A 22,315-nucleotide genomic window follows, 5' to 3' on the forward strand; every position below is an offset into this window, starting at 1 on the left:
ACTGGCGAGGGGTTATTACTGGCCTGCCTGTGAGCCCTATTTTTAAAAACTTTATTTACTTTTGCTGCGTTGGGTCTTTGTTGCTGTGTGCGGTCTTTCTCTAGTTGTGCCGAGCAGAGGCTGCTCTTTGTTGTGGTGCGCAGGCTTCTTGTGTTGCGGAGCGTGGGCTCTAGGCATACGGGCTTCAGTAGTTGTGGCATGTGGGCTCAGTAGTTGTGGCTTGTGGGCTCTAGAGTGTAGGCTCAGTAGTTGTGGCGCACGGGCTTAGTTGCTCCGCGGCATGTGGGATCTTCCCGGACCAGGGCTCGAACCTGTGTCCCCTGCGTTGGCAGGTGGATTCTTAACCACTGTGCCACCAGGGAAGCCCCTGTGAGCCCTATTTTAAAACAGGGAGATTGCATATAAAAACCTGGATTTCCTGCTTCTTTTGAACAAGTTGGAAAGTCAGTTTAGGCTGTTCTTACCCAAGTGGCAGCAGGCTATAGTTGAGTAATGGCAGCCCCTGCCATTTTCTTCAAACAGGCACGTGGTCTTTAGCACCAGGGCTCCTTCATCCATGGATTATCCTGACAACCTGATTGCTTGACTCCTGTGAGTTACCTGTCTGGCTCCATAGGCATTTGCAGGTGAGGCAGGGCCTTACTAGCTGTTCACCAAATTTCATTTCCCTTTCCTGCATATCCCACTAAACTACATTTCCCATCCTCCCTTGCAGGTCAGGTATGATCACATGACTGAGCTCTGGCCAATGGGGTGTGTGTAAGGCTCTGCACCACCTCTAGGTCTGGCCTCTAAAAACCTTGCAGAGTCCTCCCCTCTTGCTCTCTTTCTACATTCTTCCCTTAGATACAGAGGATCCAGTGGAGAATTCCAAGATCCTAAGAGATGGCAAACACAAGAGCAGAATGGAGCTGGCTTTCTGAATAACTTCCTCACAGAACAGAACCTCTCTCACTGACCCACACTTGACTGTGGTGTGAGCAGGAAATGAACCTCTGATGTTCAGCCACTAACACTGGTCAGCGGTTGGTCCACCTAGACCAATAATTAAGTGGGTTCCTACCACACCATGGATCGTCCTAGAATTTAAACCTCAGCAGCACAGAGTCCCTAGACAGATCTCCACATTATTGATGTTTTGACCCTCTCTGTAGTTCAGTCTTCTTTACGGTTTTAGGGTATTTTGTGTATCATGTGGCAGTTGCCTGGTTTGACTACGTATATGAAAATGGAAAGAAGATAAACCTAAGACAGCCGTGGTGCTGAGGAAGGATCTGTGAAAAGGCCTTTAGCACTAAATCAGGGTGCCTTGAATCAAGGTGCTTGGAGTTGCTGCCCAGGAGGAAGGAGCGAGGTTCTCACTGAGCAACCGCCAGTGTTGTCCAACACTAGCCCTTTGCCCTCAACCCACAGAAACCTCTTCAGGGATAGGACAGGCCGTTTCTATGTTCAAGCACTTTGAGATCTCCCCCATCGAAGCCATCCTGTTTGTTTAAACTGTAGCCGAGAATCCCATAAAGCAGTGTGTTAAAAATGTAATTTTAGGGAAAAGATGTTCAAGTTAGACATCCTTTAAAGCAAATGTACTCTCGCCCCAGCACATTTTTATGAAAGTCTTTTCCTGATATTTTGTCCCAAGGAGAGCTTCCTGATGAACTGTGACAGACTTCGCGGTCTGTGGCAAGTATTCAAGGTGAGGCTTAGTACACAGTGATGCAACGGAAATGCTGTTATCCCAAGCAGTGCATGCTGTAATCCTGGCAATGGGGAAACGATAATATGCAGTGGGGATATATGTTTTAAAATGTACCTACTTCTAAAAAAGCGGCTATAGCTATAGCTAGTCAAGGGCAGGAAGCAATGAAGAATTAATGTATTGGTTTGGGAACTTGGAAAAGCCCAGAGACAAAACAATGCCATGGTGAAATCCTCCTTCCATGAAGTAAGAACTAATCCTTGTAGCAGTCATCAAATCTTAGACTTAATAGCAGCCCCGAGTAAATTAAGTCACCGTAGGGTACAGATAATTATACTAAGAACCAGCCTGACTTGTGCGGAAGTTCAAGAGGTTTAGAGAACAGGAGGGAAAAGGTGTGGAGTGTAGTTGTAGATTTATAGTGGGCAGCCTTCAGAATTCTTCCCCAGATAATCTTATTTGGGGCTCTAATCTCTCTAATATATTCAGCTTAATTCTGTTACAAAAATTGTGTAAGTCAGGGCTTCCCTGGTGGTGCAGTGGTTGAGAGTCCGCCTGCCGATGCAGGGGACACGGGTTTGTGCCCTGGTCTGGGAAGACCCCACATGCCGCGGAGCGGCCGGGCCCGCGAGCCATGGCCGCTGAGCCTGAGCGTCTGGAGCCTGTGCTCCGCAACGGGAGAGGCCACAACAGTGAGAGGCCCGCGTACCGCAAAAAAAAAAAAAAATTGTGTAAGTCAGGGCCCGGTGCAGAAGCAAAGACCAAAATTTTGTCACTCTCCTGCTTCAGATAGTTTAACTTGACGCTTCTGCGCTCTGAGAGTTGGGTTAGTGGAAGACTGGTCATTGTTTTTGCTTTGACCCTTTGGTCCTGATCTAGAGATAACAAGCACTTAAGAGAGAGGCTGTCCATTCTCCCTGCAGCCAAATACATTGTGTCTCATATCCTCAGCAAAGTCCCTCGTGCCCCGAGAGTCTAAAAACACTTGTCTGAGCAATGCCAAGGGTTCTCACTACCATTCGCCGTGCTAGGTGTATCCTGTCTGTGGTTTCTGAGAGGCCCAGCCTCCTGGAACATGTTTCAGCAGGTGTGGCTAGAACAAGGGAGAGATGAAGGCATCCCTTAGAGATGAAGCGCCCTGGGGAATAGAACATGTGCAGGAAGAAAGAGCTGGAACACTTGCAGGCCGGGCCTCACGGTGCCAAGAAAACCTGTAATTTGTCATAAAAGATAGCTTTCCAGCTAGGGAATTTGTTAGGATTTGTTAGAAGCACTGATCTTAATGAGTCCTAAACAATGACAAACAGGGATGGAATATTACGTGGTAGAATGGAAGTCCGTGCTCCAGTATACCGTTACTGGCTGAATGTTTGACTGGACTGCTGCCTCTATTACAGCCTGAATCGGCTCCTGTCATTATTTAAAATTTGGATATGACAGTATTTTTTGCATTAATTTAGATTTAAAAAAATACTGCATTGAAAAAATCATTTATCTTGATTACTGAATTTTTGGATGCCCCCCCCCTTACATGTTGCTCCTGAGCCAGATGCCTCACTTGCCTCACCCTAATCCTGACCCTGCTGGTGCCCTTTTCCAAACATAAGATGAAAGATGAGCATGAGGGTAAAACAGACCCTCCCTCCGATGTCTATGCTAAGGCAGTCTTTTAAAACTGTCAGACCCAGGCTGGTGAGCCCTCTGGTCCTGATATCAGCCCAGCATTTTTTTGCTCATTCTTCACACCCCTAAGGTTTCACTTTATGCTGGTGAAACCCAAATCTAGATATGCCCCCCATGTCTCTCCCTAAATCAAGGTTGACCCCGTCCATCTTCTTGTTGGAGATCTTTATTCATGTCCTGTAGGCCTTGCCATCCATGGTGCCAGGAGTACTGCTAACATGCAAGATGGAACACCCGTGTTCTCACCACCCCCCTCAACCTCACTGCTCTTCCTTTACTCCCTGTCCAAACTGGTGGCCGCCCCATCCGTCCACCCACCCAGGAGATAGCCTCGCAGCCGTTCTTAACTCCTGTCTCTCCTTATCCTGTGCTTCTTGTTAATTAGCAAATCCTCCTGGTTCTTGTCACCTAAGTATTTCCTGAATCTCATCTCCTCCCTTAATCCCTGAGGCCACCTCCCTCTCTAGGCTCTTTTTTGTTGTCACTGTCACCTCACAGTCCAGCACTTCAGAACCAAATGAAGTTTCTCAAGCTCAGTAGACTGTTTCTTACTCCATGCCTTTGTTCATGCTGTTCCCCTACCTGGAATGCCCTTCTCCCTTCATTTGGTAACTTCTGCTTCTTCTCTAAGACTGAGGTTAGGCATTATCTCATTCACTATTTACCCCTCAAAATTAATCGAACATCTGTTTGGAGACACTGTGTCAGGTTCTGGGCAATCACAGACGCTTGGGTTTCTCCTGGGCTGGGGTGTTCGTGTTCCATACGTGGGGACAGCAGGAGGGAACACTTGAAGACAGGAGTCGTCTACCTCCTTCTGGAAGCTTTCCCTGACTCCACATCTCAGGCTGATATAAGCACTTTTCTGTGATACTTCCATCATGCTCTGCATTATGTCACCATGGCAGCAAACCCATGGGATTGCAGTTTTCTTCTCCCTGTCTGGCTTCCCTAAGGATGGAGGCCTCCTATCTGTCTTTACAACATCAATGCCTGGTCACAGGAGAAACTCAAAATGGGTTTGCTGAATGACAGACTGTTGCAGAAAGAAGGGACAAGGAGAGACCTCAGATCATTGCCATCTCTGCTCCTTCAGCAACACCACCATCAGCTGCATCAGAACTAACTAGATTTATTAATGCTGCGAGGGTTAATTTTTTTTTTTTTTTTTTTTTTTTGGCAGTATGCGGGCCTCTCACTGTTGTGACCTATCCCCTTGCAGAGCACAGGCTCTGGACATGCAGGCTTAGCGGCCATGGCTCACGGGTACAGCCGCTCCGCGGCATGTGGGATCTTCCCGGACCGGGGCACGAACCCGTGTCCCCTGCATCGGCAGGCGGACTCTCAACCACTGCGCCACCAGGGAAGCCCGAGGGTTAATTTTTTTCCCTTGCATAAAGGCCAAGTTAAGTAAGGCCATAGTCAAGTAAGCTGAGTGCTGAATGGAATTAACTTCCTGTGTTCTTGAAAATCTTACCTAGAGGAAAGTCTGCAGTTTCCAATGACATGCTTTTGAGATCCCTTTAAAAATAGGAATCGTTCACAATATAAGTGTGTTTTTGTGCTCAGAGAGGAGATGGTAGGGTGGGAGGGAAAAAGAGAAAGGGAGAGAGAGGAAATCCACTATGTGGTACATATGTTGGCGTTCTGAACAATAGAGAATAGGGTTTTACAGAAACGAACTTAGCCGGGTCGGCTCTTTAAAGCTGCGTCAATCAATCCTGAACAAACAGGAAGCTTAGAAGCCTGCCCAGGATCACTCATGTGGAGCAATACATTAAGTCGAACAAGTGAGAGGAACCCAGGTGGTGTTGAATTAACCCTCTTAGGTTACTGCAGGCACAATCACAGTGAATTATGAAATACCTCCGGGCTGTGTGGTTCCAAGAGACAAGAGAGCATTTACCTTATAGTTTCTGCAGGAAGGGTTGAAGGCATTAGTTCCACAGACAAACAAAGTATCATCGTTTTTCTTTAGAAGCACTTTAATAAAGTTGTGACACTCATCCTGAAAAATAATTCAAACTTTTTGGTATCCAGTCCGTTCAGTATAGAGACCCCTTGACCGTGTACCATGATCTGCTAACAGCAAGGTTAAAATGCTGGTGGCTGGAGCGTTCCCCTGTGAAAAGTTCGAGCCCCTCCTTATGTTTACCACAAGATGATGATGAGAGTAACAGCTGCTTTTTCAACAGTAAATAAGAACATGGCATAGAGTGAAAATGTGTTTATGCCTCAAAAGGAAGGCAGGCCTGGAAGTACCAGCCTCCCCATCACATTAATTCTAATGCCAGAGACTCCAGGGTCCCTTGATATATAAGGTTCCTGGCTGAAGTGTGTTTTTATGTTCTATGACCAAAGGCACAGACTTCTGTATGTCTGCGGCAGCCTTTCTGAGCTCTTCTGCAGACTCCCTGAGGGCTCTGGACCGTGAGGCGTGGGCTCCCGGAGAGGGCACTCACAAGAGTCGGGGCAGCCAGCTTGGTGTCCATAATCCCTGGTGCCCCTAGATAGTTCATGACGCATCCCTAGCAGCTGCCGTAATGTTTTATCACATGAAAAGCAAACTATTTTTGCAAATTAAAGCCTTCAATAAGTTGATGGAAGAAACAATTACTGGGGGAAAAGGGACTAGTGTGACCCATTCCACATGACGGTCTACGGCTAGAGATAACAGTCAAGGACTTAACCCAAAGTGGCAGCTGCAGGAGAAATGAAAATTGCCTACCTTATGTTTTCCCTTCATTCTGCATGTGTCTACATCGGCCTGTCTAGATTTCCATGTCAGTTTCTGCAGTGATCAAGAAAGAAATCAATTAGAACCCAGAGGTTGTTGCATTTGATTTTAGAAGTAAGAGTTCCCTGGGGGAGACTAGAGGCTGAACATATATTTATTGAAAGCTTTCCGCACCCTTTCTCCATGATTAATTCACCATAACAACAAAAGATTAGAGGTGGAAATGTTCATTTAATTTTGAACCCCTGTCTATTCATTAAACTACAAAATGATCTTCTTCTTGAGATGAAGATGAAGGAAAAAGGAAAGAAGAATAAACAACAGCGTGGATGGACATTTCACATAAAATCTCCACATTAACTTGCTAAATTACGCTCATTTTGATAAAATACATGTCCTTGCCCTTCTTTTTCACTTGATAAATCAGTTTCCGTGGAGCAGGCCTTTTTCTTAAAATATGGAAGTCATTTTCTTAAACATAAAGGAGACATTCACTTTAGGTTGACAAAGATTTAATTCAGGTTATACTCCTTCGCATAAACTCATGGGCTGAAGGGATCATCTACTTCTGGGGCGGATTTTATTAACTAAAATACCTCCATGTGGAGTTACAAGGGAGGCTTAAGGTTATATTTTATGTGTGTCTGAAATGGGTAATTATCAAATTCCTGAACCACAACAGTCAACTCAAACTTAGTATTGCAAGATATGGAAACATAACAGTGAAACGTTTGTACGACAAAAGTTTCCATATGAAAACTGATATTTTCCAGGACAAACATCCAATATTTTATTAAAACAATTTAGCAATTACCTAAAACTCTAAAGTGTACATGCACACATAATTGATGAATAAAATATGACGTACATAACCATTTCTGGGTACGTATTAAGCCCTAACTTACCCCCAAATTAGGACTTCACAGAATGTTCCAAATTATTATAAGCCATGTCATCTCAATCAATGCCTTTAAAATACATATTCTCTTCAAGAACTATCCTAAGGTCCTTCATTTCAGAAAGAAGGTTTGAAAACTACTTACTTTGCTACAATAAATTTCTTCTGTGTGTGAGGTGTCTATATCAACAGTATAAATATGGTCCCTATAAACAAAGAAATATTAATACAACGTCAAACACAAGAGTCAAGATCGTTCATTTTCTCCTGAATACAAGTATATATCTCATTCAAGGCAGATAAACCCACATCCATGTTATTAAAAACAAAACATGCATATGCAAGAAAAAGGGGAGGGTTCAGCCTCCAAGAGATGCCTCTGGCTGACATGCAGCATCTTCTGACAAAATGTGGCATCTTGCCACAAGGGACACCTTTTATGAAAACTTTCCAGTCGTCTCTCTCATCATAGAACTATAACATCTGTATATATGTAGTTTAGTGGGAGATGTCTGAAAGTTGAATAGGCTTCCAAACTGGAACACAGATGGGTTCGCATGCCCTTTCACATGGTATTCAACACGCTACAGTTGTTCATCAAGGGAGCTAACAAAAAGCTCATCTCCATCTCTTTTTAGACAACATATTTTCAGCCTTAGCTTTGATAATTTGAGAAGATGGAAGACGATAAAAGTAAAACTGTTTCCAGGAGCCGCTCTCTCTTTTCACACGATGATGGTCAATTAAGGTCTAAAATGTACTTGAGCTAAAGTTTACATTTCTTGCTTCTGTTTACCTTCCTGTTTTGCTGAGAATTTGGTTGACTTTATGATTTGCTGCCATTCTCCCCTTGGAAGGGGAGAAACAGAATCAGCAGCTCAGGTGTGGGGCTATATTTAAACATCCCCTTCTGTGTGAACTGAGTACAAGGGCGTTTTTGTCTGGAATTCAGAATAAAGGAAAGAAAAGAACTACACTCAACTGGGGAGATGGGGGGCTAGTGAGGGAAAGCAAAACAGCTCGTTTTCCCTTGAAATAACATTGACTTTTTCTAAAATGCAGGAAGTCCTGGGGCTGGAAAATTACCCACAGCTTTAAAGCAAGACCTCAAGGCTCCAGTGCAGACTTTCAAGCCCCCTCATTACTTAAAAGAAACGGAAAGGGGAGAAGGAAAGAAAGAAAAAAGAAAGGAATCTGCTGTCAGGATTCACTTCAATTCTTTTCCCCCCAGTTCTTTGGAAATCTGTTTGCTACTGCTTTTAGGGAAAGTACAACAGAGAAAAATGGAAATAAAAACAGGCTCTCTCCTGTGAAAATAAAAGGGGGCAAGGCAGTTGGCCTACAAAATTCCCTTGCCTGCTCCTGGACTGTGAAAGAGAGAGAGAGTGAGTGTGTGTATGTGTGTGTGTGTGTGTGTGTGTGTGTGTGTAAGGGTGGTGAGGGGGAGAAAGGGGAGCCTGTTTTGTAAATTGCTGAATTGGGAAGTTCTTCAGACTTCAATAGGGTGCCAGAATCGCCCTGCCCTTTAATTCCGAGGCAGTTTTATGGCATTCCTTTATCTCTTGTTTGACTCTATTGGTGGTGCTGTAGGTCAGGTTCATTATTGGAATGGAATTGCCTATTACTTTGGTATTAGGTTTGAGATGACTCGAGGTTTTTCCTGGCCCTGTCTCTCCTCAAAACTTTACGTAAGAGCTGAACATATGAATTGTAAACTAACAACTGATTAATATTGGCAATTCCTCAGAAAGCTCTTCGATTGCCCCCTTTTGGCATGGCCTGTTTATGTTAATTAGCAGTTCAGAGATTAAACAACAAAAAAAGAAGAATTTACAAAATGGATAATAATAAAGCAGAACTGAAAAGCCTTCTTCCCATCAAGCTTCACTCAGTCCCTGGGCTCTGGATGGGACTTGGCTTCTGATTGCTGACACACATTGTCTAGAAGAATGGGGGAGCCTTTTAACTATAAAATTCTGTGAATGAAATCTCCTTTTGGACAGTGGCAATCTTTTTCAATCTCCAAGAGATCACATTGCCCAGCAAACAGAACGACACTTGATGCTAAACCACAGACCAGGGTCAGGGGTTATTCCCCAGCACCAGTGTGTGCATCGCAGGGTTCATACCCTGCTCTCACTGAATTAAGTTATTTGAACACAAACTGACTTAATCCAAGGACTTCCTCTTCCCCCCTTCAGTGAGTACCACTGAACTGTGTTGCCATGACTTCAGCGTGGGGGAAGGATTTCACTTTAAATCGTGTTACTTGCTGCCTGAGAATGGATCTCTCGGGGCACTGTTGGGAAACCTGAAATTAAAGGGAGAGGAGGGACCCTAAATACAGCGACCACAGAAATAATTTAGGAACTTCTCCAGGGGTGTGTATTGAAGGGAAGTGGCTGCACGTAGACTGAAAACCAACATGTCAATGCTAGGCTGTTACAAATTTGACCTTTAACCAAAGACAGTCTATTTTATGGTGTTAAAAAAGTGAATGTGTTTCCTTTTTTTTTTTCCTTCTCTTCTTTCTCCTTTTCTTGGGGTAGGGAGTTACGATAAAACGGTCTTGGTTTTAACAAGCTGTAATAATGGTTACTTTGAAGTCTGCATAGCACCTTGCTCCTAACTCAGGTGCCCGCCGAGACCTGCAGTTCACACCCATGCTAAATCATCAGGCACAAGCGCAGTCTGTTATAATGTTTCTTTTCCCCTAAAGACTCAGTTGCAAAGTGAGCAATTCGTAGAAGATTCTTGAGTCAACCTATTTCTCACAGATGCAATGTTTAATCATTTGTTTTGACCATCCTTTAGCTAATTGGGTACAAATGTAATCTTCCAGACTTGCTACATTTAGGAAACTAAAAATGGGATTTAAGAAGGAGCTGATAACTCTCCCAGAGAGGCGGCTACTCAGGACTCACTGGATTGCTTTTTAATGAATACCTACAATGGCCATGTTCTTGGGCAACAGCTATGAGAAGGTTATCAGCCAGGACAAATAGTACCGCTTCTACGGCTCAGTAGGCTGCGGAGTACAGGGAGTAGTGACCCAGACTCTAGAGCAAGACCATTCCAGTTCAAATCCTGCCTCTGTCATTCTGACCCAGTCATTTCACCTTTCTGTACATGGTTTCCTCCTGTAAGACATGGGTATGATAATAGTTCCATCTCATAGGTTTTTTTCCAGGATTGAATGGATTAACATTTATAAAGGACTTACAACTGTATTTGCAATTTATATAGCACATACAACCAATATGTACTACATAAGTATTTGTGAAGTAAAAATTTTAGAAAGTGCTTTGGCGTTGCTCCCTGTGACCAAACGTAGGGTACTCGTAGGATATTTTAATCCAGCCAGTGGATTTTTACTTTATGTTGTATAGCTTGTATTCTCAGGACATTTAAGTGCTTTGAAGGAATCCAGCAGTGTTGTTACTTACCTGTTTGTTGCCTGTGCTCACAGCCAAACAGGTACTACAAACATAATCTCTATTTCTCCTTCCCAGTGTAAAACGATTCATCAGGCTAGACCCAGGTTATACTTTATATTTTGAATGAGCTACACACACACCCCCAGATGGGAAATCATGTATTTTTAGAATCCCAAAGGACTTCGTTAAGATAATCTAATCTAGTCTCTCATTTAACAGAGGACACTTACACAGCCAGAGAAGTTGTGGTCCAGGTGAATTAAGATTAGAGGTGAAACAAAAGCCTAATGCATGTAATTCCTGTCTGGGCAGTATTCTTACCATGCCATCCAGCCTTAAGACATGGTCTGTTTAAATGACATGTCCCTAGTGGATAAGTGTTTTCTTAACTAGATCCAAATCAAAATCTTCTAAAATGGATGGCTACTGCTAGAGTAATGATATATACTATACATTAGCTGCAAAAACACAAGATTAATATACACACACCCACACACTCATTGAACTTAAATTGATACATGTTTACACATTCAACTTAATTTAGTAACTATCAAGGAGAGAAGCACTTTACTCTGTGCTTGAGCAAATATTTGTATATATATACGATGTTCAAGATAAACAGTGGATTATTTGAGTCTAAGCTCCAAAATATGCCATTATTTCAACCCAAATCCACATAATAAAGTTAAACAGACACAGAAAATCTTGAAAGAATGACTGCTTGACAAACTTAAAGTAGACTTTAAATTAAAGAACACTCTGTTGGGGATCTTTAAAACGATGCATAGCAGGGACATTTAGGTATTAGGACCCTGGGATTGCTCTGAAGGCAAACGTGAGGAAAAGGTGGCTCACCTAGCAGCAATGTAGAGGGTTCTGTTCATGATCATGATCATCTGGATGTCCAGTCTATGCCTCTGTGTGGTGTTCCGTCCTGGCTTGTGGCCCACAAACACCGGATACTGTTTTGTATCTGTGAAAAGAGGAGATGGGGCAAGAGAGGGAAAAGGAAATGAAGCCAAGAGTTGACAGGGCAGGGAGAGGAGGGGGGCCAGCCACAAAACAAAACCATATTTAAGTCCAACCGGGCCACCATTTTCCAGTCTGTTATTTTAGGAAATGCTGTGATAGAAGAGTCCTCTTTAAGGATAATCAAGTTACAGTTTCATTTCCTGATGCTAATAAGACTGGGCTTAGATTTCTAAGTGTCACTCTTTCTGACTTGTCCTTCTTTCTGGGGGTTAAACTTGCCAGTGAACCCTTCACATGAAGGTGCTCTTTTCATCCACAGTTTTCTTTTCATCTTTAGAGTGCTAAGCCCGAGGGGCAGTCTGCCAAAGATCTTGTCTCCGGACAAAACTATTTCAAAGCAGCCTTCCCATCAATCACCACAAAGGCAATGTGGTCTGGAGGCAAGAGCCCTCATCCAGGAGCCAGAAGAAAAATACAGTCTCCACAGGCGTCCAGTTGGAATAATCTACTATTGAAGGCAGCCCCGCTAGGTTGGTTGGCATTCTAGGAACTGTGGGAAGTTCGCTCTTGAGTTAAGCAATTGGCTAATCTCACAGAAATGGGGGCTTTGACAGGACAGGGTCAAACTGAGTGTAGCCAGTCGGGTGATGTGGAATTTTCCCTGACCTGGAGAGTCAGTGAGCGTATTTCTCCTTTTCTGCAATTCCCTTTAGCTGAGAGTGGGCAATTTGTCATAATATTTGACCTTTGGAAATACCTACACCTCAAAAATCTCTCTGCCTTTAAACCTACAATCTCCAGAGCACTGGCAATCCTCCAGAGAAACTAAGGAGAAAAGAGAGATGAGTCACACTTAAAAGGCAGTTGTTTTGGGGGTGAGAGGGGTGGAAATAATGACTTGTAATCCATTCACAGATGTGTGCTCAGACCCCTACACCTTAAACCCCTGTAGCATCTGAGCATGACTCACTCTTACTAGAGAGCCTCAGTATATTTCACTCACAATCAAGCTTAGTATGGGATTGTCTTGTGCTTTTTCCTCTACTGCTCTGAAATTTCATCAACCCACTGATCAGGGAGGTTGCTAAAACAATTCATGTCTCTCTCCTATCAAAGATTTGACTGTCCACTGAAGCATGATTTTCAGCAGCACATTTGGGCCCGGGGTCTCTTCAGTACAGGGGCACCAAAGATAGAATACCTACCTCAAATGGACATAAATAAATGCTTATTCAGGTTTGGTACCTTGAGTTAGGTGGACTCTGCCACTTGAAGAATGATGGTCTCAAACTACACAGTTTGGTCCTTAGTCATACCCTGACTTTTGTTCTCAAAGCTGTCAAGGCTTGACACCTCCCGTTCATATAAAATCATTTCCTTTTACAACCTAGACCGTCCAGCAGAAAGCTGGGTAGATCTCTTTAGTATCCTAGTATTACTGTCAAATACTTTTTTAAGGTTCCTTCAGTGTTTGGAGATTATTACTGTGAAGATAGATATTTGGGTAAAATGCTTTCACTTTTACTGTGACAAAATATTTTATCTTTTGGAGAGAAGGAAAAAAAAGTAATTGTCTATTTCATCCCACACACAGGTAGAACTTTCCTCTTTTTGAAGAGGAAACTGACTTTTTCATCATGTTGCTTTCTACCCTTGACAATGAAGCAGAGATCAAAAGAAAGTTATAAGCAGTAAAAGTCAGTCTACTATGAATTCAGAATCTCTCTATCCAAATCTAGCAATGATGAAACTTCTAAGTCTAAACAAAAGTTCATTTTTGTCTCTGAAGTACTCAAAAACAGTCTTCTTTTCTGTTATCTTGTAACAATGCCTCTGTCGTAATTACTTATGAAAATGTGGAGTACTGGCAACACCCAGATGACGGTGATGTTCTCCCATAGCTGGTTTCCAGGCATGATCACAGCCTCCTTGTAGTAACTGAGACTTCATCGGAGGTATCGAGGGATGTCTCAAATCCTCACAACCACGTTTATTGGAGTTACAGAACAGTCATCCCACCAATTTTGGCTAGACTTGAATTATCTACCTCTGCCATCCACACAAGTTAAAGTGACTAACAAGTTTCCTGTTTCATGAAATGTTTAATTTGTATGTTTTGCCTGTTGACGCAGGCTCAAGTGCCCACAGAGGGAGAAAGTGAGAGTGAGAGTGAGATTGTGGATACTTACAGTTGCCATGCGAAATACTGATTGGCTCAGAATCTTCTGGGAAAGCAGCCCCAGCGAAGTGTAGCAGTGTGAAATATAGCAGCAAGGCTTCTGACCTCATAGTAGTTCAGCGGGGAGACTTTATTTCTCTACTTCACCCTGCCAAAGAGCAAAGGGATTTTTTTTTCTTTCTTTTACAAGTCAGCTTTATTCCACTCCATAAAATGAAACGGGCTTGAAGATAAATTTTAGAGAAAGGGGCTCCAGTTTCCTGTCTCTTCCACTGTGAATTCACCGATGACAGTGTTTTGCATAAGGAGCCCGTGTCCATTACCCACTGCAGCCTCCTTCCCCATGCATCTGGGCCCTTTTGCAAAGCTTCTACCAAACAAGTAACTCAGAGCCTTAACTGCTTTGTCCTGAGTCGGTGTTAGGCCATTGTGGGTGGCTATTTCACAGTCACGAAATAGCATTCCACAAAATGTGGATGATTTAGAAAGCTTTTTTTTTTTTTTTAAGGTAAATACATCTTTTTTCTTCTCAGCAGGTTTATAGCAGCATGCCATCCCCAGACATGAGTTGTTTGGGCAGCCCAGAATCTTCCACAATTTTGAAGTAGTTGCCCAATATTGAAAAATTAAATATCTGATATAATGACCTAAATGCCAGTTCCCTTCAAGCACCATTCACCAACCCCCGTCCCCACTCTACTGGCCCAGTTCACTGATTTCCATTACCTGCTTGACCCCTTAGTTGAGATTTTCACTCATTTATGTAATTCTGTAGTAATTCTGTAGTGACCTTAGACATAAATAAAATCACAGAATCTACGTTTAAAAAGAAATAAATGGATCCTTTCAGACTCTGTGGAGAATGTTATAGGGAGCACCTGAAACCACATCCTGAAATAGTATTGTTGATTTTTAAACATATCTCTGTATATTTTAGTGTCAGATACTACCTTGCAATGAAACAGTAGTGAATAAAAATGCCAATATACTGTTTTACCCATCTGCATTTTCTTAAAGATGCTCTTCATGTGTAGAAAAAATTCTTCTAAATCTTAGAAGTAAAAACATTCCCATATGGGGCTGCTGGATACAGTGAAAGGAAACTCATAAGACAGTACATATTGCATAATTCTCAGGCATATTTCAAATAAGTGTTGATCTATCAGGGAAATTAATGTAAAATGGGGCTATCTTTTTATCTTAGTAAAGCCTTTGAAGTAGACTGCCAAAGGTCTTGTTTTGAGCAAAGCTATTTCACAGTAGTACATCAATCATTTAAGATTGGTGTGTAATAAAGTCAAACTTAGTAACTTAGATGTCTTTGAAAGTTAATCTGGCAAACAAACTGCTAACTTACGCTTTTTAGAACACACTTAATATGAGATACCTGTGTCTCTCTTCTTCCTTGCCAGAAAAAGCATTAACAAGTCCCGAGTGTTGCATCCCAACTGATAATTTCACAGACACAGCTGGGTCTTAATCATTTCTTCAGTCGAAAAGTGCACATTAATTAATTTGCTTTATCTTGAAAATCAAAGAGGGAGAGAGGTTGAGAGAAAAGCCTGAGCAATTCCATATCTCCATCTCTGATGTGTAGATGAAAATTAAACTTTAAATAATTACTTGTTCACAAGGGCGGTCCGTAACCAAGAGACACGAACATGTATTTACAGACAGGTGAAAAGCACCAGTCCATTCATTCATTTGCTAGTTCTTCCTATTCTGGAGAATCTAAAACCAAAGGGAAGAAGCTCTGTGGTGCCCTGATTTTGCTTGTCGTAGCTTCTGTTCAGTGTAACATTAAAGGCGAGAAATCAGTCACAAGAGCAAGTAAAACATTTAAAAAAAAAAAAAAAGAGTAAAACATAAACCAGCCACCAGTCAGAAAGTATACGGGGAAGAGGAAGTGGCAACATTTACCGAGGGCTCAAGAGCAGTATTATAGTATTATACAGAAGCCTATTACCTCAGAGAGTTTGCAGCACGCCGTGGAAGAATAATGGAGACTCAAAAGGCTGATCCTCATTCCGTTAGAAATCTTTGGGAATACAGGTATACTTTTAAAGATTCATTTTTCTTGACATGACAAAGGAGTCTGTATCCTCCCATAACTGCATTCATCTTTGTACAGATGTCCTAAAGCTAACGAGACAGAGTCCTGCTATTTTAGTCTGTCTCCCAGTTTTAATTTTTTCCATCTTAAGATTGCATGGATTGATGCAACATTCTCAACCCAACCCAGAAGCTGGCAGGAAGAGCAATGCATGCATAAGAAATCTGTTATGCAATCCAATGGCTTTTTTTCAATCCTCATCCTAGCCAGGATCATGGCTAAGATGGGTTATTTAAATATCTCCAGGTTTACAGAAGGGCTCTCTGCCAGGAAAAATATCTGTTTTATGTGTCTTCCTGTCATCGTATCATCAGGTTGTTAACATGTACATCATGTGGGTGAAAGTGTTCTGGCAGTCCCGGTTCATCTTGGCCATTCCATACGAACGCTTTCTAATTTTCTTCAGCTGAGGTTTTGATGTATTATTCCCTTCCTACACAACTTTGGGCTCTAACCCTTGTAAATATGTAGACAGTATATTTTCCTGTTGAAATGATTACTTTGTGGCGAGATCCCAATCAATCACATTGTCATTTTCCATCCTGCTGAACAGGGGCTGAGTCTCCCTGCTAAGACCTTAGCACGCAGACGTGCGCTAGCCCAGCAGAACAAAAACAAACAAGAACTTTCCACTGCGTTCAAAATCTGGAGCTAGCTGGGCTGCCGCTACGAGGTTGTTGAAGCGATCTTGAAACTTTGTAAAGCGGTACCCACATATAGCACAGTTACAGGCATCTGCAGACACTTGTCGATTTCTCTCTTTGTGACTGTGCTTGTAGAGGCTAAAAATGACTGAGACTTAATCAGCTACCCAGAAAATTAGATCATGGGAAGACTGTCAACATGAGGATTCTAAACAAAAACGTTTACTTCAAAAAGAAGCTCATTATGCCTGAATTGTCCATCTAAATTGTTTCAGCCTCCCATAACTCTTAGCCTGAGGAGAAATGACCTCTGTAAAATACACCATCACTAAAAAGTGATATGCCTATTCTTCTCCACCCCAGAAAATTCACTGGAAAACCTTAAGAACAGGCAGGTGAGGTTAATGGGTAAAAAAGGCTTCCTAAGACAATGGTGGGAATGTTTCCACTGGGGGAGGGCCTGCCCCTCTACTCTGGGCACCTGCTGTTCAGCTCTGAAGTGCAGGCCCTATGCAGTGTTGGCCCGCAAAGCCAGATCTCTGATTTTTATTTTTATTTCTTAAGAAGCCAGAAATCTGGAGTTGTATGTTAAACCTCCTATTTTTTTTTCTTTTCTCTAAATGTTGGCACCTAACTTAGTTTTTTCTTCTCTGTGAGTCACCTTTGGCCAAGTCCTACCAGTTTGTGAGCCCAAGTACAATTTTCTGGGGCAGGATTTGGGGAGTAGTGGGCAGAGGATTAGAACTAGTATTGGGGAAGTGTGAGGCATTCTCTGGCCAGGTGGGCTTGTCATGGCTTCTCGGTAGTAGTGGCGCTTGTGAAATTAACCTGATTAATCAGAAGTAAGATGTGGCCATTTGTGACCTGATTATCTGACTTCATAATCATTTCTGGCTCTCGTGACATCCCCTTTGCTTTATGCTCTGCTGACACAATGACTTCTTCTTCTTCTTCTTTTGTTTTTTTCATTTCTTTTTAGCTGTGTTGGGTCTTTGCTGCTGCGTGCAGGCTTTCTCTAGTTGTGGTAAGTGGGGGCTACTCTTCATTGCAGTGCGCGGGCTTCTCATTGCCGTGGCTTCCCTTCTTGCGGAGCGCAGGTTCTAGGTGCGCGGGCTTCAGTAGTTGTGGCATGCAGGCTTCAGTAGTTGTGGCTCGCGGGCTCTAGAGCACAGGCTCAGTAGTTGTGGCGCATGGGCTTAGTTTCTCTGCGGCATGTGGGATCTTCCCGGACCAGGGCTCGAACCTGTGTCTCCTGCATTGGCAGGCAGATTCTTAACCACTGAGCAACCAGGGAAGTCCCAGACACAATGACTTCTATACTACGACAAGGGTATGAGGGGTAGATAGAAGTCCCAGTTATTGTCTGTACACATGAGTGAATGAACATTGCTTGTTTTAAAGACCCAGTTGGGCTTGCCCCACATACCCTCTGTGTGTCCAACTGCAGCAGACAATGCATCAGTGTACTTGCACTTGGACTTGGCTGTACGGATATAGCTTGTATCTGATTTGGTACAACCATTCTTCCAGAATATTGGTATCCAATGAACATTTTAATAGTAAGTGGTAATGATGAGAAAAATAATTTATCTGGAAACTTGCAAAGGCAAAGTGCTCTTGATGGTAACTCTAAGTGTGGCCTAGAAATGGAGACGGAATCATGGTAGCGGCGCTTCTCTTTTTCTGTGGGGAAAATTATTTGCTGCCATGCTTCTTTTAAAAAGCACATTTTCTACTGACATAATAGGAAGTTTCAAAGATAATCATTAATTCATGCCGTCATTAATAGATGGAAGGTGTGACCCTGGGTCAGTCTCGTAGCTGCACTGGCTCCTAGCATCCTCACCAGTAAAATGAAAGAATATAAAATATAATGGCCTATCAAACTCCTCTGGACTCTGAGACTGTACAATTCTAGGCGATTCTGCCCTAGTGAAGAAAGGATTGGGTACCAGATGGTGATTCAGGAGGATAGTACATGGAGTGACCCTGAGCTCGGACACTGCAAGGCCACGGACACCTTCTGGAGGTGTGGGGCTGGGACGGGAGGAGTAGGCATCGACGCAGGGTGGGGTACTGGAGCTCGAGACAGCGGGAGATGCGGTTGGGCTCTGGTGGCGGTTCTGTCCGCCACCCTCTGAGATGATGGCAGGGCGGGGGCAGGACAAGCTCTGTGCACTTGGGCAGTGATCTTTCCAAAGAGAACAGGGCTGGGTTTTTTCTGTACCCTTTCCTGGTTGCCCCTAAACTGCATGTGGTTTGGAAACTCAAGGAGCCATCAGTGTGTCACTGTGTGGTACTGCGTGTGGCAAACAGGAGGGATGGAACAGGTTCTCTTCAACTTTGCTCTTGGGGGACTGCAATAGGCAGAGCACACAAGTTGTAGGAAGTTAGTCAGGCTGGAGCAAAGAACTGTGACTCTGTCTAGTTTCAACATCAGGACAAAGTTCAAGTCCATTAAGTAGTTCCACCCTGGCCAAAGAGAACCACCGTTATTACCGCTGAATCATATTCGGAGTTTAGTCGGGTTTTACGCTAAGATAACGTTTTCATTTTTATTGCTCCAGCCTTCTGACCTCATCCATCATCATCTTTGTTTTCACAACGGGAGTATCTTTAAAAATCTGACTTGAAACTGGCGTAAAAGCTTTTCCGAGAAATCAAACGATCGCTAATCGTACAGGGAGGCAGCGGGAGCAGAGGGTAAAAACACAGGATTTGAATGCCTCTGCTCCACTTATTAGCTGGGACCTCTGGCAAGATGCGGAAGATCTCTGAGCCTCAGTTTCCTCAACTTCAGAGTGGGGAAAAATAGCGTCTCAAGATGAGCTGTGAGATACTGCACGTAAAAATGGTAGTCCTCCATAAATGTCTGTTTATTCTTCAGTTGAGATACTAAAAATTGCCTTATTTGAATAGTTTCTCTTGGAATTCCTTAAATTCTCAGAGTAGCAGCTGGGGTTCTGTGTCTTCAGCAGGAGAAGCAGCTCTCTTCTTCTTCTCCTTGCCGGCCCCTAAGCTTCCCAGCTCCGGAGGTGGGTGTCTGGGAGAGGCAGGAGAGTCTGTCTCAGGATGGCACAGCTCGTGTTGTGTGATTTAAAAAAAATGTGAATCACAGCACTCGCACAGGTGCAGAGGAAAAGATCAGTGTGGACATCGGTGAAAGGGTGGGGTGGAAGTGAAAGTTTACTGAGCACCTTCTACGTATGACGTACACATGCGTGTTATTTTATTTAAATATGACAGCCATCCAGAGAGACAGGCCTTATCCTCTCCATTGTGCACACAAGGAAACTGAGGCTCACAGAGGTTAAGTAACATGTCCAGTCAATATCTATAGCCCATCAGTAAAAACAGAAGGCCAGGTGGCCAAGCCAGGGCTATGTGATGCCACAGTTGATGTCCTTCCCAGAATGTCAGGGAAAGGGGAACAGAAGGAAGGCTGGGAAGAGAGAGAGGCTGGCATAAATGGAAACTGCACTTAAGATCATAGTTGAGTATAGGTTGATGCATCTATGCTTCCGTGGACAGAGTGGCTGAAGGTCCCTAATGGCTTCAGTAATAATAAATCTATTAAAGGAGTGCATAGTCGCTTGCAAATGTGTAGGCATGCGAAGGCTCATTCCACTTGGTGGCCCTGCGATTGCAGGCTTAAGGTGACAGAAAGATGCAAATGCTTTTCAACCACGGTTTTAGGAGGAATTGATGATCTCGTGACACCACCGGGTTAAGTGGAACCACGTGCCTGCTTGCAGCCCCCTCAAGAGTGATGTTTTAAAATAAATACACCAAAGAGAACAACGTCTGTTATGAAGGATAAAATCAAAGTTGCCTGTTTCAGGAGCTGAGAGGATAAACAGATTTGGGTACCTCTCAAATCCGAGTACGGAACCTCTGCCCAGAGAGAGGTGGGACAGCAGATGTTGGTGCAGAAAACCCAGCTTGCTGAATGCTGAAGACGGCTGGTTATTCCTGCACCAGAGGGACAGTTCAGGAATCAAGGAGTGTTTCAACAGCAGGTTTCCTTCACTGGCCTGGACTGCCCTGTTTCAAGGGCTGCAGCATTACGAGGATGCTGCTGTCCACGGCAAGCACGGCCAGGCCACAGAAGGACTCCTCCCAGATGGAGTTAGGAACAACTTGGGCCCGTTGATCCTGGTTGAAATGTCCACTGTACCCAGTCTTCAGGGGTCACGCTGGCCACCTGTTTGGTGACACTGCATTAAGGTATAAGTTTTATGCAAATGAGAAAAACAGCTCTAGCCTTTTAATAAAACATTTGATCTTTATCTTCTCCTCAGCCATTAACAGAGACATGAAAGCTCCCATTTCAGAGGAAAGGGAAATGCCACAGACCTAACTCCAACACATTTTGGAGAAGGATGATGGCATTCAGTGGAGTATAATAATAAATATCGACTGTGTATATAGATGTTCCAATTTGATCTGAAACCACTGTCACAAAGGAGAGAGAAAACAGCTGTGAATTCAGAAGTCTTTTTAGAAAAAAATTTTCTTTTTTAGGAAAATAAAAGTTGGTTGTAAACCTATGATCTTTTGAGGAGAGAAGGCGAGTCTTGTCTTTCAGGTGATCCTTTGTTATGATCGTTTTCTTTCTTCCTACCAATGCTCTCCCTATCCCGTAAATGCTTGAGACAGTGCATTTAAGGCACTTTGCTTGGATGTTTCAGGTACAGTCTCATGACTCATTAGGGCTCTGCAGTTCTAGGCGTGATCTCAGCAATCTGTGCAGAATATCCTGTGGAAAACCACCTTGATCTCAAAAAGCTGCCACAGTCGCCAGCATGTTTACCCATGTCACACCTCAGCTTTTTGCCATCTCCATCTTTCTCAACTTTTACAATAGCGCTGACCTTAAACATATGCTCCAGAGACAGAAACAAATACCCGCTTTGTTCTGCTGTTAAGGAAACTGAGGCCCTGAGAAGTGAGATCATTTGCCAAATGTGGTGCAGCTCAAAAGTGGCCAAGCTGAGCCGCCACTGAGGACTCCTGGCTCCAGCACCGAGCTCTGTCCCTACATTACGCAGCTTTCAGAAAGGAAGCCAAGACTCATTCATTTCTCCTTGGCTTGCTGCCTGGTGTTCATTACTTCCATCGCTTGCTTTCCCTCTCACTGAGTCCCTGCTTTCTGCTGGGAGCCAGGCTCCTGTGCTAGGTGCTGAGACAGAGATGGAAAAAATAGATCCCTTACCCTCTAGGACCTTGCTGTTTAGTAGGTGGGCCTGACAGTTCCAGATCATTGACCAAAAATAGAACACACAAACAATAATTTTTCCAAAAGAAATGAAAGTTCTGTTGGGGAGAATACTATCTGGAGGGTGAACGTGTTGCAGAGGGACGCAGGTGGGAAGCTCAGCGAAGGCCTCTGTTTGGAGGAAGCCTTGGCAGGTTGCGGGATTGTTCACTGAGGACTGGGGCGGTTAGAGGAGAGGCAGCTGGGGGGACATATCGGGTAGAAGGACCAGATCTGGCGAGCAGGGCATTGAAACGGACAACTCCATGCTGGTTGGACTTCAGACACTTTCAAACTGGACCGTTTCCCTCTTTGATTAAGGAGTTTCAAATATTTGTCTCAAGTAATGGATGGATGTTTTTTCACTTCACTCAAAGTGTGGTTTAAAGAATATAACTCAGAATAAAGATGGTATCTGATGACTTTTTTCTTCTAAGAATATGACAGAAGAAGAAGTAGTAGTGTAGGGAGGAGAAGTCTGAGGTAACAGCTGGGAATATTGGTATTTATTCTTTGAGTTATTGTCACATTATTCTCCCTAGCTTTCTGTACATTTGTAATTTCATTAAAGATGAAAGAGGGCAAACATAATATGCCTAAACTGAAGGCACTTCTTACCAGCCCTTAGAAAGTTACTTGCAGAGCAACTTTTAAGGGAACAAACTAGGGATATTAGCGACTGGAGTTTTCCATGAACCT

The 22,315-nt window shown here is 43.4% G+C and overlaps 1 protein-coding gene across 2 annotated transcripts in view; it reads right to left on the reverse strand.

The window, feature by feature from the left end:
• The window catches only part of SEMA6A (semaphorin 6A), a 126,668-nt gene that overhangs the window by 46,609 nt on the left and 57,744 nt on the right, over positions 1–22,315 (reverse strand). For both annotated transcript variants that reach the window (XM_082651029.1, XM_082651028.1), the window contains exons 2-6: positions 13,613–13,750; positions 11,307–11,424; positions 7,160–7,220; positions 6,108–6,170; positions 5,286–5,387 (exon numbers count right to left, since the gene is read on the reverse strand). In XM_082651029.1, the coding sequence (XP_082507155.1) occupies positions 5,286–5,387; positions 6,108–6,170; positions 7,160–7,220; positions 11,307–11,424; positions 13,613–13,712 (444 nt within the window). In that variant the 5' untranslated portion in view covers positions 13,713–13,750. The remainder of the gene's footprint in view (positions 1–5,285; positions 5,388–6,107; positions 6,171–7,159; positions 7,221–11,306; positions 11,425–13,612; positions 13,751–22,315) is intronic.

Source organism: Grampus griseus (genome assembly GCF_964374135.1).
Source record: "Grampus griseus genome assembly, chromosome: 3".
Lineage (NCBI taxonomy): Eukaryota > Metazoa > Chordata > Mammalia > Artiodactyla > Delphinidae > Grampus > Grampus griseus.